The 17,760-nt window shown below is 42.1% G+C and overlaps 1 protein-coding gene across 1 annotated transcript in view; it reads right to left on the minus strand.

Annotated features, from left to right (window-relative positions):
* Positions 1-17,760, minus strand: part of LOC128736437 (uncharacterized) — a 113,402-nt gene that overhangs the window by 15,618 nt on the left and 80,024 nt on the right. The window contains exon 6 of the mRNA XM_053830920.1: positions 8,973-9,053. Coding sequence (XP_053686895.1) covers positions 8,973-9,053 — 81 coding nt within the window. The remainder of the gene's footprint in view (positions 1-8,972; positions 9,054-17,760) is intronic.

Here is a 17,760-nt window from a genome sequence, read left to right on the forward strand (position 1 = left end):
TAACCCTGTAAAATCACCCGAAGAGGTCCTTTTTACGATTTATTAGGCAGTGACAGTAGTCAAATATTAAAAATTGTTGATGACAGGCAGAAGGCATTTCCTTATGGTTAGTTTTATACGCCGCACTGCAATGGGTCAACTGCTCAAACATTGCAGATCATTTAACGGAAAACCACTAATTAAGTTTTAATACTTGAAAGACTTTACGCTAAAACTAAAACATGGAAATTACCCCATCTCATATGTAGATGTTTTTTTTGCTGTACACACCGTGATACGGAAATGACTAAGATAAGTGGAAGCAAACATAAAAAGTGAAATCTCGCCAACAACATGCCAGCTAATAAGCATGTAGCAAGGTAAAATAATAGATATGGAAGACAAATAGGTGGGTTTTAACGATTAAACCGTTTGTAGCTGCTCACCTCTCGTCGATGTGTGCTACCGCACGCGGAAGAAAATCCATCTGCAGAGGAAAAACGCTATGCTAATTTGGCCATACATCTACTTAAGTGTGGAACTTCAAAACGAAATGTTGTTTTCTATAATGTCGGGGGTGGAATGGTACTATTGATACAACAAATTCGGCGTTGGTATGGACCATACGATTATCGATTGTTTATGCTTCGTAAACCTCGTAAACCATAATCAATGGTTACGAGATTGCTAATCGTTACGTTGGTTTTTTTCCACCTCCACCCATCTCTTTGATGGATTCATAGTGGGTGGTTTGCTAACACACATTGCAGCAGTGGAGCATCTCAATCAGCGTCCGCTCATTTATTATCACAACAATGTTCGAAGGCTGAATATGAATGCAATGTGATTGAAATGTTTAGCTTGTTTGCTAGCAAATTTATTAATCCTGATTATTAGCGGTCCAAAGAATTTACTGAACACAATCACGTAACATTGAAAGAAAACAAGCAAACACTTTCGGGAAATATCCTGGAAATATGTCACAATTTTAGCAAGTTGCAATCTCAAAAATGTAGGTTGGAAATGGACTGGAACACGCTTTTATGTCCAACATTGTAAGTTCCATTTCAAAATTCATTTGCGCCCTTCATATTGTTATCAATTTCACTTCAAATTTTGACTGAAGTTTTCTAAGGAATAATTCTAGAGATTAATCGAAGGTTTTTCCTCACCGATTAGCATTTCTCGTTTTGTACACAATTTAAGTGTACAATTTATGCCAAAAATCGATTTTTTGTGTTTAAGAAGCCACCATTTCGTCAGAAATGATTGTTTTGCTAATTCTTCCGATCAATCTATAGATAATATGTTTTATCATCGATTCCTTTTTGGTTTTTCGATTTCCGATGATTCAGTTTAGCGCAAGACGCGTTATTTTAGAATAGTTCCTGGAGACTAATTATAGCAGTTACTTCAATAACTTCTTTTCAAAAACAAAATATGTTAAAATACAGCAAAAACTACCTTACTTACTTACTTACTTAATTGGCCTAACGTCTTATGACAAGGCCTGCGCAGTATAATTTCTCCATCTGTTTCGGTCCATGGCAACTGATCTCCAGTTCCGCGGGCACCCAGTGCTCGCCAGATCTCGCTCCACCTGGTCTTGCCACCTCGCTCGCTGTGCCCCTCTTCGTCTTGTTCCTACCGGATTTGATGCGAAAACCATTTTTGCAGGATAGTTGTCCGGCATTCTAGCAACATGTCCTGCCCAACGTATCCGTCCAGCTTTAACCACTTTCTGAATACTTGGTTCGCCGTAGAGACGCGCGAGCTCGTGGTTCATTCTTCGCCTCCATACACCGTTCTCTTGCACTCCGCCAAAGATGGTTCTTAGCACCCGCCGTTCGAAAACTCCGAGTGCTCGTAGGTCCTCTTCTAGCAATGTCCACGTTTCGTGCCCGTAGAGGACAACCGGTCTAATTAGCGTTTTGTACAGTGTGCACTTTGTACGGGGGCTCAGATTGTTCGACCGCAAGTGTTTGTGGAGTCCGTAGTAGGCCCGACTTCCGCTGATAATACGTCTTTTAATCTCACGGCTGGTATTGTTGTCCTCTGTTGCCAGCGAGCCAAGGTATACGAACTCGTCGACTACCTCGAACTCATCCCCGTCGATTACCACGGTGCTGCCCAAGCGAGCCCTGTCGCGCTCGGTCCCGCCCGCCAGCATATACTTCGTTTTAGACGCATTTATCTGCAATCCAATCTTCTCTGCTTCGCGTTTCAGTCTGGTGTACTGATCTTCCACCGCCTCAAATGTTCTGCCGACAGCATCCACGTCGTCAGCAAAGCAGATAAATTGACTGGATTTGTTGAAAATCGTGCCCCGCATTTCGATCGCCGCTCGCCTTATAACACCTTCAAGCGCAATGTTGAATAGCAGGCAGGAAAGACCATCTCCTTGTCGAAGTCCCCTGCGAGATTCGAATGGGTCCGACAATCCACCCGAGATTCTCACACAGCACTGGATCCCATCCATCGTAGCCATGATAAGTCTAGTAAGCTTACCCGGAAAGCCGTTTTCGTCCAAAATTTTCCATAGCTCTTGTCGGTTTACGCTATCATATGCGGCTTTGAAATCGATGAACAGGTGGTGCGTGGGGACTCGGAATTCGCGGCACTTCTGGAGGATCTGCCGCAGGGTGAAGATTTGGTCTGTTGTAGACCGACCCTCCATGAAGCCGGCCTGGTAACTTCCCACAAATCTATTGGCTATTGGCGATAGTCGATGAAAGAGGACTTGGGACAGCACTTTGTAGGCGGCATTCAGGATAGTGATGGCTCGGTAGTTCTCACAATCCAGCTTATCACCTTTCTTGTAGATAGGGCAGATAACCCCGTCTTTCCACTCCTCCGGTAGTCGTTCCGTATCCCAAATCTTGACAATCAATTGATGCAGACAGCCGGCCAACTTGTCCGGGCCCATTTTAATAAGTTCCGCTCCAATGCCATCCTTTCCCGCTGCTTTGTTGTTCTTCAGCCGCTGGATGGCTTTTTTAACTTCCCTTATCGATGGGTGTGGCACATCTTCGTTGCTTGCTACACCTATGTGGTCTCTTCTTCCGCTATCATGGTCTTCCGCATACACGCTATTCAGGTGTTCGTGGTAGTGCTGCTTCCACCTTTCGATCACCGCACGGTCATCAGTCAAGATACCTCCATCTTTATCTCTGCACATTTCGGCCCGCGGCACGAAGCCTTTGCGAGATCCGTTGAGTTTCTGATAGAACTTCCGTGTGTCGTGAAAGCGGTACAGCTGTTCGAGTTCTTCGCACTCCTTCTCCTCTTGGTGGCGCTTCTTTTCCTTGAAGAGTCGGGTTTGCTGCCTCCGCTTCTGTTTGTATCGCTCCACATTCTGACGGGTGGCTCTACGCAGCATTTGTACCCGCGCTGCGTTCTTCTCATCCAATATCTGCTGGCATTCCTCGTCGAACCATTCGTTACGTCGATTCGGTGCCACACTGCCTAGGACGTTCTCCGCTACGCTGTTAATGGCTGTTTTCACGGCATTCCAACAGTCTTCAAGAGGGGCTTCATCCAGCTCTCCCTCTTCCGGCAGCGCGGTTTCGAGAGATAACGCGTAGTTTTCGGCGACCTCTGGTTGCTTCAGTCGCGCTAGATTATACCGTGGCGGGCGGCGGTATCGTATGTTGTTCACAACCGATAGTTTTTGACGTATCCTTACCATCACTAGGTAGTGGTCCGAATCAATGTTAGCGCCCGGATAGGTTCTGACGTCGATAATGTCTGAAAAGTGCCGACCATCTATCAGAACGTGGTCGATTTGTGATTCTGTCTGGTTGGGTGATCTCCAGGTGTACCGATGGTAGAGGTTATGCTGGAAGAAGGTACTACGTATGGCCATGTTCTTGGAGGCGGCGAAGTCGACAAGTCTTAGGCCGTTTTCGTTCGTTTGCGGGTGAGCGCTGAACCGTCCAATCACCGGTTTGAATTCCTCCTCCTGACCAACCTGAGCATTACAGTCCCCGATGATAATTTTGACATCATGTCTTGGGCAGCGGTCGTATTCACGCTCCAACTGCGCGTAGAATTCGTCTTTGTCATCATCGGTACTTCCGAGGTGAGGGCTGTGCACGTTAATTATGCTTATATTGAAGAATCGGCCCTTGATTCTTAATCTGCACATTCGGGGGTTGATCGGCCACCACCCGATCACCCGCTTCTGCATCTCGCCCATCACTATAAAAGCTGTGCCCAGCTCGTGTGTATTGCCGCAGCTCTGGTAGATGGTATGACCATCTCTATACGTACGTACCATCGTTCCTTTCCAGCATACCTCCTGCAGCGCTACGATGTCGAACTTGCGGCTCTTCACTTCTTTAGAAAGCACGTGGGTACTTCCGAGGAAATTTAGAGACCGACAGTTCCATGTTCCTAATTTCCAATCGTTAGTCCGTTTTCGTCGCCTGGGTCTTTGCCGATTGTTCCGATTAGAGTTATTATTATTACTTACGGAGTCCATTGCTTTGGTTTTTTTAGTGGTTCAGGCTTGCAAAGCCCGCAACCAACCCCACAGTATCGCCGGAGGGCCAACGTAGCTCGAAGGAGCCCTCCCCCCCTGTCAGCATACGACCTTGGTTTCCACCGGGGTTGGTTACCCGATCTCCACCCGAGGTTGCTCGTATCCCGGCTGGTACCACGAGGAGGTTGGGGTAGGAGTTGCTAGGTAAGAGGCTATGAACCACTGTGGGGTCTATTTTATGCCCAGTGCACAAGGCACCGATGGTACGCATTACCAAGCCATTTACCAGCAAAAACTACCGTAAGATGTAAAATTTTTTTTACTTTAATCAGTACGGGTTTCTCTAGAAAAATTAACTTTTTTAAGCCACCCAACTGCATGTAACCTCTTAAGTGATGGTGGAAAACTCCTAAAAACAATTGGAAAATTTTCTCCTACAACATGAACTTTTTGAAGGTTTTTTTCTTGTTTGTCAATTTCTGTCCTTGTGATGATAAAATTTTCTTGATAACATGTTTTGTTCTTGAGTTGTAGGTGAAAAACTCGGTTTTACAGAATACTTTCATAATTCAAAAATTTATATCTCATGAACATCATCACCATGAAAACGAGACAAAAACAAAAAAACTTAAGAGAAAAAGATGTAGAACGGAAGAGAAAACGAGAACCTCAAAGAAAATGAAAACTAAAATGAGGATAAACAGCACAGAAAAAAATAGGACATAAAACGGGATAGGAAAAGAGCAAAAAAAGGAGAAAACGCTAAAGCAGGAGAATGGGAAACGAGAACAAAACAAGAGAATAAACGGGAAAATGGAGTAAAACGAAGTAAATCGGGTAAAGTAAAGACAATAGGGATGGAACGAAAAAGAAAATCAGAACGTGACATAAAAAGAAATAAAGTAGGACATAATAAAGAACAGACAAACGAACCAAAAAAAAACAAATTGTGAGCGAACAAACTCGTCAGAAAAATAGAAAAAAGCTAGCACAGAAAAGGAAAAAAGACAAAAAACGGGTTTGAAAACGCAGAAAATGAAAGAAGAAACACAAAAAACGGATCAAAGTAAATTCAGAAACCAGGAAAAGGACGAAAAACGGGTCACAAGAGAAGGAAATCGAACGGAAGAAGAGGATACAGCGGGCAGAAAAAATTACAAACGGGTAATAAAGAGTGAAAATGAGATATGAAAGGAAATACCAGACAGCAAACAAGAGAAACCAAAAGGTAAAAGAAGAATAATGAGAGCGATAAAAGAAAGTCAATGGAATATATGTAATGAACGGTCAAACGGGATAAAAAAGGAGAAATATGGGACAAAAAACGGAAAAATGAGATAGAAAAAGAAGAAAAATAGTGAAAACAGAGTAAATAAAAGAGACGAAAAGCGGGAAATGAGAAAACCTGAGTGCAAAGGTAGTCAAAAACAGAATAAAGGGACAGAAAAGACGAAAAAACGGGGCATTAATACGAGGAAAACGAAGCAGATGTGAACGAAAAACCAGAAGAAAAGGAGACAAAAAGAGTTAGAAAATGACGAAAACTGAAAACGAAACAAAAGAGGAAAACAGGAAAAAAATAACAAAAAACGAGTGAAAATCATGAAGAAACAGAGGACTTAAAATAACAAAAAATTGAACAGGAAACGAGGAAAAACGGATCAACGAGACAGGAATCACGGAACAAAAAAAATAGAAAAACAGAAAAAACGAATGGAAAGTGAGAGCAAAAGAGAACGCAGAAAAAGAAGAAAACGAGAGAGAAAACGAGGAAAAACTGGACAGAAAAAGAGAAAAATGGGACGCAAAAGGAGACAAAACGGGATAGAAAAGAAGGAAAAGAAAAAGATAATGGAGAAACGAGCACAGAAAAGGACGAAAAATGGGACAGAAATCTAAATAAAATGGAGAAACGAAATGAAAAACGAAGATAAAATAAATAAAACCGAAAAGACAATCAGAACTTGACAGAAAAGGAGATAAAGTTGGACATAACAAGAGAAAGAATAGACGAATGCAAAAAACGAACGACGAACGAACAAAAAATGTGATAGAAAAAGAGTTAAAAAGCAAAATAGACGGAAACTTGTGCTGGAAAAACCAAAATGTTGAAATGGAACAGAAAATGACAGAAAACGTGACAGGAAAGTTGAGAAAAGGACCTAAAAATAGATGAAGTTCAGGACTCAGGAAGAAAATAAAATAGAGAAAGAGGAAACAGCGGGCAGAAAAAATGACAAGTGAGAGAGAAAGGGAGAAAACGAGACAAGAATAATAAACAGAAAACAAGGGAAACTAAAGGGTAAAAGAAGAATAAAGAGCGAGATAAAAGAAAGACGATGGAGCAAACGAGATAAACAGTCAAACGGGATACAAAAGAGAAATATAGACCAAAATCAGATGAACCAAAGAATCAGAGAAACCTAAGCAGACAGTTAAAAACAGATAGACAGAAAATATAGTAAAAACTATTAAGCAAAACAAAGCAGATGTAGATGAAAAACGAGAAGGAAAAGAGATAAAAAGAGTTAGAAAATGAAACTGAAAACAAAAAAAGAGAAAAATGGGGGAGAAAATAACAAAAAATGGGAGAAAAACAGGACTGAAAATTATAAAAAATGAAACAGGAAACGAAAAAAAATGGAACAACGAAACAAAAAAAAGAACAAAAAACGAGTGAAAATCATGAAGAAAAAGAGGACTTAAAATAACTAAAAATTGAACAGGAAACGAGGAAAAACGGATCAACGAAACAGGAAACATGGAACAGAAAAATAGGAAAACAATAGAAAAAAAGAAAAAACGAATGGAAAGTAAGAGCAAAAAAGAACGAAGAAAACAAAAAGAACTAGAAAGTAAATGAGGATAAACTGGACAGGAAAAGAAAAAATGGGACACGAAAGGAGATACAACGGAGATAGAAAAGGAGAAAAAGAAAAGAATATTAGAGAAACGAGTACAGAAAAAGAGAAAAAACGGTGTATAAAAGTAAATAAAATGAAAGTAAATAAACCGAAAACGCAGAGAGAAAAATCGGAACTTGACAAAAAAGTAGATAAAGTAGGACATAATAAGAGAAAGAACAGACGAACGAAAAAAACCAACGACGAACGAACAAAAAACGTGATAGAAAAGGTGTTAAGTTGCGAGAACAGACGAAAACCAGGACAAGAAAGGCAAAAAGTTGAAATGGAACAGAAAGTGAAAATAACCTAACAGGAAAAGTTGAGAAACGGGAACAGAGAAAGAGGAAACAGGGGGCAGAAAAAAGGAAAAACGAGACAAGAAAGAAAGTACTAAACAAAAAACAAGAGAAAGGGAAAAGAAGAATAACGAGAGAGAAAATAGATAAAGCAAACGGGACAACGAGATTAAATGGGATAAAAACGAGGAATATGGGACAAAAAACAGAAAAATACGACAGAAAAAGAAGAAAAGAAAAATAGAAAAAATGGACAAAAAAAAGATAAAACGAAAGAGAAAAGACGAAAAACGGGAGATAAAAAAGTATAGGATAGGAAAGGGGTAAAAGGGAACCAAAAACAGAATAAACAGACGACCACGAAAAACGAGCACAAAGGAGATATAAAGAGTTGGAAAAATTCGAAAACTGAAAACGGAAAAACGGTGAAAATGGGAAAAATAACGAAAAACAGTGACAAGACAAGACTGAAAATATAAAAAAATGAAATAGAAAACAAATAAAAACAAAGCAGCGAAACCGGAAACACCGGAACAGAAAAAAAGGAAAACAAGAGAAAAATAGAGAACGGTAGGAAAGGGAGCTAGGCAAGATAAAACGGTACATAAAAAGAGAGAAAAAAGTGATAACAGAGCAGAAAATAGATAAAACGTGTGATAAATGTTACTTTTAATTTGAAGTACGACGGTGCCTTGCTAGATAGATAGATTCAAATCTAATTTAATGTCTAATGTCAAGTTTTAATCCCAATTTCAAATCTAATTTAATTCCAATATCAAGTGCAATTTAAATATGAGGGAGTAAATGTGTTCTTTGTAAAGAACTAACATTGGAGAAACTCGGAAAAATTATTTGCAAACTTTGAAAAATAATTGACTGTCGTCGCGTCGAGTGCGTTTCCAATTACACCATCGGTCAGTTTTTGGATGGCCAGTAATTGGATAATGCACTCGACATGAGATTGAGAGTTGTGGTGGGTTCAAGTCCCACCTGAACAGCCAATTATTTTTCAAAGTTTGCATATAATTTTTCCCAGTTCATCGACTGCTCTCTCTTCACAAAAAAGCACAATTGATCTTTCATTTGAAGTACAAAATAACTTGACCTTGAAGTACATATCAAAATGATAAAAGTTGCTATTTTAAGTCAAATTTACTCCGTTTATAAAAATCTTTATGAACTAATTGAATGACAAATTTCGACCAGCTTTGTGAAAAGCTGTACACAATCGCCATACGAACAATTTATTCATTTCAAAGATAGGTAATTATTTGAATTAAATTAAAGGTAATTAATTTGAATACTTACTGCTAACGTATTTGATGGGAGTTCCAACCACACGAAAAGCCACGCAGGGAGTGAAAATATTTTGGTTCGGGTGGACATCGTCTACAAAGAATGAATGAGGAAAAAAATATTAATTATACTACAGTAATTGACTAAAAACTTATTTTTGCACCTCATCGGTGCCTTCTGGTATCAGCTTGGTCTGACCAAGCTAACACGAAAGAGTAGATTAAACAGTTAACCCCTGCTAATGCCATATTTACAAGATATCAATTACGGTAGTTACGGAAGGCCGTAATTTATGTTGAAGGGTTTTCGTCGTGACCTCCGTAACCAGTAGGTGTCCAGTCGTATGTGTGTATGTGTATAGATCCCCATATGAAGAACGCTTCTTTTCCGAAGAACGCATGTTTCTTGCGTTAGTTCGTGATTTTTTTTTTCGAGGAGGCGGTCCATGCAGATAGATTATAAATTGGCTCTAAATAAATGGATCACGATCGAGCCCGGCCGTGTGGGGTGCCAGACTGCTTGCTATTGCAGTGTACGGTCAGTCCGGCTTCAGCTAGCAATTGTTGATAATAAATAGAGTAAAATTAATATACTCGCCTAAACGGAAAGAAGAGCATTAATTCTCGTCTTTAGATCTCGATAGAAACTTTGGACCCTTGGACTTGGAGGCGACCAGCTGCGTGTGTGTTTGGTTCATTCCTGGTCTGATTCCCGTGGAGAATTGATTACTTTTCGAGGAAGCACGCCCATAACATAGCAGGTAATTTGCATGTGCTGTACACATTCGGTCTCTCAGGCAGGCAAACCAGACGGCTCGTGCCTAACGGAATTGGCAGTTCTTCGAAGTGGTGCGGCGGGTGCATCCCTTTTTACACTACGAGGTGCAAAAGGGATAAATTATCGATGTCGCAATTGATTGTGAGTTTGTTGGCTCGCCCGGAGCGTTGGAAGCCGAGTGCATAGATCACTAGCAGTTGATCGCAAAGGCGAAGCGAGTACAGTTAGCGACATTCTTTATTCCCGGCAACTCATGGAAAATGGCAAGGTTCGATTGTCCGAACCTGTAATATTTCTTTTTCTGACAAATTATTATGGTCGCATGCAATAACAATCTATGTTTATGTTTATAAATGTTAAATTCACAACAAAGTCAGACGAAGTACAGCTAGTAACAGCGCGGCTTTACAGCCGAATAAGCTGAAATGTACTTAATACAGTGGACTTAATTCACATCAACCAAATATCGGCTTGTCCAACCTTTGGAAAAAAAGTTTGTGCATAATTTACATTTGAAAAGAAGACAGGTTTCGTTTTTCAAAAGACTTTAGCAGGTTCTGCTTAGGTTTTTTGGTTTTTTTTTGGAATATTTCAGATCGGAATTATTTATTAAAATTTCATTTGGCACTTTAGGTGCCCTCTTCAGAACAAACTTGATCCCACAAATCATCATTTTTGCCCATTTATGCGTTTAACCCTTGACCCTCTTCTTCTTCAATCAAAGTTTTTGCCCTTCACAATCGGCCAGTATTCCTGTGTTGGCCTCAGCTTTGGGATATTTCCCGGATTCCACTTCTTGGAAAGCACAGTGACGCCATTGTCACTGTACCGTTGCACAATGTCCGTAAACGTAGCGGGTATCAGTATCAAACAAGAATGTGAAAAACAAAGGTAACAAGATGCAATCACTTTATCGCTTTACGATATGTAGTCTCAAAAATGGATTGTTAGTGATCAATTTGCTTACTTTTCCCTATAAATTGAAATCAATAGAATATTTTAATGTATCACACTAATCCAGAAATCAGATAAAGAATACAAAAACCTACTTGCATTATCTGAAAAAAAAAGAAGAGACTACTGATACCTCGTTCCATTTTCCAGGCCCAAGGAATTTGATTTGATATCCACTTTATTTAATGCAAACTACAGAAAGTGCATAATTTGCCTTTGCCATCTTGCAATATATCTTTGATATCATATATTTTTGCATGTTTGTATGCATTGTCATTGCCTCCCAGACGGTCTCGTGGTACTACGCCCGCCATTTTTCGCAGTATAATTTGAAGCTTCACCTCAGAAACCTAGAATGCTTAAAATCGGTCCAGTGGTTCAAAACTTATGAACAAAATTAGGAAGGTAGATAAAAATCGCGTTCTTTGAAACCACCCTCTCTCAGAAAGGGCCAAATAAAAATGACGTGTCTAAGTGGTTAGTGAACGGCTGGATAATGTATAATATTGGGACTTCGCATACCTGCTGGTACGAAATGAACCCTATAGTGATTCTTAGCCTCTTATCCAAAAACCCCTTATCTCAACCTCCTCGTGATACCAGCCGGAGTACGAGTAATCTCATATACCGACAGGGAAGGGGGCATCCTGAGAGTGGCAATGCGAAATGGCCTTGTAAGCCTTGAGCGTCTGTTCCCATGTCGATGGCGGCTTTTGATGGCTTGACGGCTTCTCAACTAAACGAACGGTTGCACTCCACATTTGGAGCGGCTTACAACAACGTCTGGTCTGAAGCGGGCAGTTGAACTAAGAAACGTGGTGTCGCGGCACTAAAAGCAGCCCCATCACGAGACTTGGTAGCATGGTTATGGTAAGGTAACCTACCTAAACTAAACTACTACGAACATTCGGCATCATCCTAGGCGACGAATGAAAACTCGGTATTTGGACCTGCAGATTACTAAACATCGCTTGAAACCCGAAAGCCGGCATTGTAGCTCTGCATGATCAGTGCAAGGATGTGTCTATTGAAGATAAAGGGCCGCTTCTTCAATTACAGGATCAGGAACTGCCCGCACGAAGGTGGTTCTTACGCTGAGAAGAAAGTATTCTGCACGCAGTTGAAGGCAACGTACAACAGCTGTTCGCGACGGGACATCAAGATCGTCATCGGAAATATGATCGCCCAGATAGGAAAAAAATGTGTAGAACGGTGGTAGTACCCCATAGCCTGCACACCGATACGGACGATACCGGGCAACGATCTGCAAACTTCGCAGCTTCCCGATGCCTGACGATCCGAAGTTTCTTTTTTTTTAACCCTTAAATGCACAATGTTGCTTCAAAACAACATAGTGAAAAACATCCCCAGAGTAAATTATGTTTACCGCCTTTAGATAAGTAAGTTTTCTTTATAAATGAATTTTTTCAGCGTGCGCATTTAAGGGTTAAACCAGTAGATTTCCACAAACGTCTAGTTAGCTTCGAGGTACGATGCTGGTCTAACAAGCCAAATCTCGGTTGGGTGTCAGCAGGTTAATTGCGGTAGCCTTGTAATTGTCCTGTACTTTATGAACCGGCTGTGAAGTCTGTCGATAAAAAAGGGTCAAGTCATACCGACGTTTGAAACCCAAGGCTCTGCTTGTTTTTTTTGCGATTGTTAGACAGAAAGCTACGAACTTGGAGGTTCACAGACCGGAGTTTGGGCAGCACGACGAATACGAAATCGTTAAAAATCTGGTCACACGCAAGTGTGTGAGACTGGAAGCAACTGTGGGGTGATTAGCTAGAATAAAGTTATCGGAAGTTATCTGGACAAATGCGGGACAGCGCAGGTAATCTAGGCCAGACTGAAAGTGAAATTTAGGAGGATTAGGTTGAAAATAAAGTTGAAGACCAAATAGATGAAAAGAAGAGGCACAAAGGGAACCAACGCGTACCTTCCACGGACGGTAATCGTTAACGTTAGGATCAAGAGGCGTACGGCACTGTACGAAATGACGATTTACAAAACCGCTATTAGTAGTACTTTAAGGACTTGAAGTTATGACGCTGCTCAGGAGGACCATACGCGCCCTTGTCGTGTACGAGCGGAAGGTGCTACGGACGGTATTTGGTGGAGTACCAACTGAAAGCGGAAAGTGGCGGAGGCAAATGAATAACGAGTTACCGTCACTGCTTGGAGATACAAGCCTACATCGTACAAGGCACACCGTACATCTGGCAAGTCGGTTAGCTGCGGTGGGTCGGACACTTCGTAAGAATGCCGGTGCGACGAAAACGGTACTTTTCAACAACCCCACTGGCACCAGGAACAAAGGAGCCTAACGTGCGAGTTGGCTTAACCGGAAGCGGTCGGAAGCGAATTGTGCCTTTGGGACGCCTGGCGAATTGACGACGTGTGGATCAAGATCGAATTGAATGGAGACGACTGCTTACTTTAATTTGCACTTGTTTCAACAACAATTCGTGAAAAGAATATTTCTTGAAAAATTTCTACACTCGGCATGACTAGCTAAAATAAGTCACGTGGCTAGAGTCAGGCGCTACTCGAGCCGCAAATGTCAGATCGGGGTTAGGCTAGGATGCCCGTGAATAAAAAGCAAATAAACAAGACAAACCTTGTTATCTGCAGTGTTGCGAATCGCACACTCGTGTGGTTTAATTTTCTCACACACGCGTGCTCGTTCAAACGAACACGCCGGCATAAACATGAACTCTCGCTCTTATTTTTGTATGCAGTGGGATGAATTTTTGCCAGTGTGCATTTAGCTAACAACCACGGCTAACAACCGCATAGCTGATATCAATTACCCGCGAGGGTAACCCATGGGTAGAATCGAGGGTGTAGGACGAAGAAAGAAAGAAAAAGTAAGGCAAAATCTGTATCCCAGTGTACCGCTAGCACCCACGGGCAGCTGGTTGCTCACGAGTTATTTTCCTCGTGATTAGGCTATGCAGAAAAACGTTACGACGTTGGGCGTTCGCGAGTGTGTAGGTAGCAGAATGTCTACACACAGCACCGGCGTTTGTTTGTCGTACGCCTGCGTCAGTGGCGTAAGCGTGGGACGCTATGCTTCTCATACTCGCTCGCGTGAGAGACGGTAGAGCCGGCAGCATAATTTATAGACATGTTTGTCTTAGACAGCACAGTCCGGGTCCGTTTAGTGTCCCGGAGTCATCAGACTCAGCAGACGCATAATTTGCCTTCAAATTGTACGTTGTATGTTTGTAAGCACCGCTATAACTTCGAAACACCTGGATGGTTCTGGTACCTGGAGATCGGGTAACCAACCCCGGTGGAAGCCAAGGTCGTCTGCCGACAGGAGAGGAGGGCTGTTTCGAGCTTCGTTGGCCCTCCGGCGAAACAGGGGGTTGGTGAAGCAGGCTTTGCAAGCCGTCACCACGAACCACGGTGCAGTGAAACCAAATCTTTCAGAAGAAAAAGCGCACCCTGGAAGAGCAGGAATATGCAGAGTTGGAGCGGCTGCATCGTTCTCAGGAAACGCGGAAGTTCTACCAGAAACTGAACGGATCCCGCAAAGGCTTTGTGCCGCGAGCCGAAATGTGTCGGGATAAGACTGGCAGTATTCTGACGGACGATCGTGAGGTGACGGATAGGTGGAAGCAGCACTTTGACGAACACCTGAATGGCGCCCAGGCGGAAAACCATGGCGGCGGGGAAAGCGATTTCGACGGTGCAACAAACGGAGAAGAGGTGCCAGCCCCAACGATAGGCGAAGTTAAGGAGGCCATCATGCAGCTAAAGAACAACAAGTCAGCTAGGAAAAATGCCATCGGAGTAGAGTTTATTAAAACGGGACCAGAAAAGCTGGCCGTTTGTATGCACCGGCCAATTATTAGAATTTGGGATACGGAACAGCTACCGGAGGAGTTGAAAGATGGGGTTATCTGCCCGAACTATAAAAAGGGCGACAAGTTGGACTGTGAGAACTATCGAGCGATCACCGTTCTCAATGCCGCCTATAAAGTGCTGTCCCAAATCATTTTCCGCCGACTATCACCAATTACGAATAGATTTGTGGGAACTTATCAAGCCGGCTTCGTCGAAGGTCGGTCTACAACGGATCAAATATTTACACTGCGGCAAATCCTCCAAAAGGGCCGTGAATACAGAGTTCCCACGCATCATTTGTTCGTTAACTTCAAAGCCGCGTATGATACCATCGACCGTAAAGAGCTATGGAAAATCATGGACGAAAACAGCTTCCCCAGGAAGCTCATCAAACTGATTAAATCTACGATGGATGGTACACAGTGCTGTGTTCGGATTTTGGGTGGATTGTCAAGTTCATTCGAATCACACAGAGGGCTTCGTCAAGGTGATGGTCTTTCATGCCTGCTGTTCAACATAGCGCTACAAGGTGTTATGAACCGAGCGGATATCAACACGCGGAGCGCGATATTCAACAAATCCAGTCAATTCGTCTGCTTTGCCGATGACATGGATATTATCGGCAGAACATCTGTGGCGGTGGCTGAACAGTACACCAGACTAAAGCGCGAAGCAAAAAAGATTGGGTTAAAGATAAATACGTCTAAAACAAAGTACATGCTGGCCAGCGGAACCGAGGCCGAACGACATCGCTTGGGCAGTAGTATATTGATCGACGGCGATGAGTTTGAGGTTGTCGATGAATTTGTCTACCTTGGCTCACTGGTAACGGCGGACAATGATACCAGTCGTGAGATTCGGAGGCGTATTAACAGCGGAAGTCGTGCTTACTATGGGCTTCACAAGCAATTGCGGTCGAGCAGACTAAGTCCCCGTACAAAGTGCACCCTGTACAAGACGTTTATTAGATCGGCTGTTCTCTACGGGCATGAAACATGGACAATGCTCGAGGAGGACCTGCGAGTGCTGGGAGTTTTCGACCGACGAGTGCTAAGAACGGTCTTCGTCGGCGTACAGGAGAACGGAGTATGGAGGCGGAGGATGAACCATGAACTCGCACAGCTCTATGGCGAACCCAGTATCCAGAAGGTGGTTAAAGCTGCAAACATGGTGTTCACCTCAAATCCGGTAGGAACAAGACGACCAGGAACGCAGCGAGCAAGATGATTAGACCAGGTGGAGCGAGATCTGGCGGAGACTACTCGGTGTCCGAGGAATTGGAAAGCGGTAGCCCTCAACCGAGTTACATGGAGAAACTTTGTTCAACAGGCTTTGTCTTAGGACGGCAAGCCACCTAAGTAAGAAAGCTGTGGAACAAAAAGGTGGAAATGGATTGCAACCAGTCCTCTGTGGTTCAAAGCTTCATCAATATCTGCAATCCACAGAACTTGGGGGAAAAGTTAGCTTCGAAGCCGGTTATAATTGGCTCCCTTTATAGTTTGGTTTGATCCGCGGTTCCTCCAGTTTGAGTAAAGAGGAACGTTATACAAACTCAATAAGCGTTGCTTCAATGACCTTCCCTTACTTAATTTTCCGCTCTTTCCCCTTCGCGTCTCGCCTTGGAGACACTATCAACACCTTTATTTCAGACAGATATTAGGCTGACCAAATGTCCTAGATTTCGACGACACGCCCCGGTTGATTCGGTGTCCCGGAAAGCTTCCCGCGTTGATTTTTTACCGTACCAGTTGAAACGTTCAAAGTAATTCTACACGCAGGTAGAATTTAGTACCAGACCTACCTTAGTCATGTACCGTAAGCGCGCCTAAGTCTGCACATGGTCCCGTGTTCTGCGTACTGCATATTTTTATTAGGAATTGTAGCGTTCTAAAATACGTGTACACACATTTTCTCAGATGTGGTAATTAAAATAAAAATTTGCTGGAATTTAGAAATTTTGACTAAAATGTGGAGTACACAAAATTAAGAAACATGCGCCTAATAAGGCGCGCTTACGGCAGTATAGATCCAATTTTCTTTTCTATTACCATCCAATACGTCCCGCATTCATCTAGAAATGATTTGGTCACTTCAAAACAAAATTCAGCGAAGGTTAGAGAAATACAGGCAACAATCCCGATTTACCTTATCGCATTGATTTCAATTCATCTTCAGCCATATTCTTGTTTTGGTATAAATTATAGACGGTCAATCTCAATATTGCAAATCGAACGATGAGCAAACGATGTTCACTCTTACGCGAGCGAGTGTGATAAGCAGTGCTGTTAATATTCATCAGCATAACGTTCAAACTTCTGGATTATCAGTCTGCCTTACATTGAAAATCTGCTTGCTTTGATCAAATGTACATAATAACTATATACAGCAAGCATGAACTTCATGCACGAGAATATAGAATATCAGCGCCCTGTGATATTGTAACAAACTGATATTCACGTTTGAGCAGTGAAAATCAATAAAAAAAATTTATGTTGTTATTTAGCATCTATTGCGCTCAGCTGTTGGACATAAGATTTTTCTTTTCATTTACTGCATTTAAAATTATTTTTTTCCTGAAGTGAATATCACCTTATGGGTTTGAAAATCACTTTCTCCTGTTCTATTTTCACGATATATTGAACTTGTATACTATGATGAAAATCACTATGCAGTTGTACATACGAAACTCAGAGGCATAAAAAACAATGTATGCTAAGAAAAAAGATTTTCTGTTTTGTTTGAAATTCGGTGATAATTAAAGGCCCTGGTGATAAGTAATAACCAACGCCTACTCCACGGACGAAAGTGTACGACGAACGACCGCTGTTGGTGCAATGTATGCATACATTGCGCTACCCAAATATTCGCGAGCGTACAGCATCCTACCGTCTTCCCGCATAGTCCGCTCACGAAGCAAGGCAATTCCAACAGCTCGTTAGTGGTGAGCGGCGCACTAGGATGTATGGATACAGATTTTGTTTAATTTCATCTTTTCTTCTTCACCTTACGGCCTGGCTCAGATACACCCGAGCGAGAGCGATGTGAAAAAATATATTTTTAAAATTTTCCAAGAATTACAAGTAGTAATCGAAATTCACATATTTCTGAAAGCCTCGAAGTATGAGAATGTGGAACATTCTCGTCATTTACTCTTTAAGTAGAGAATTCTGTTAATAGCGTCAGCGATGTCAAATCGAGTTGGAACCGGGTAATT

Source organism: Sabethes cyaneus, chromosome 2 (genome assembly GCF_943734655.1).
Source record: "Sabethes cyaneus chromosome 2, idSabCyanKW18_F2, whole genome shotgun sequence".
Taxonomy (NCBI): domain Eukaryota; kingdom Metazoa; phylum Arthropoda; class Insecta; order Diptera; family Culicidae; genus Sabethes; species Sabethes cyaneus.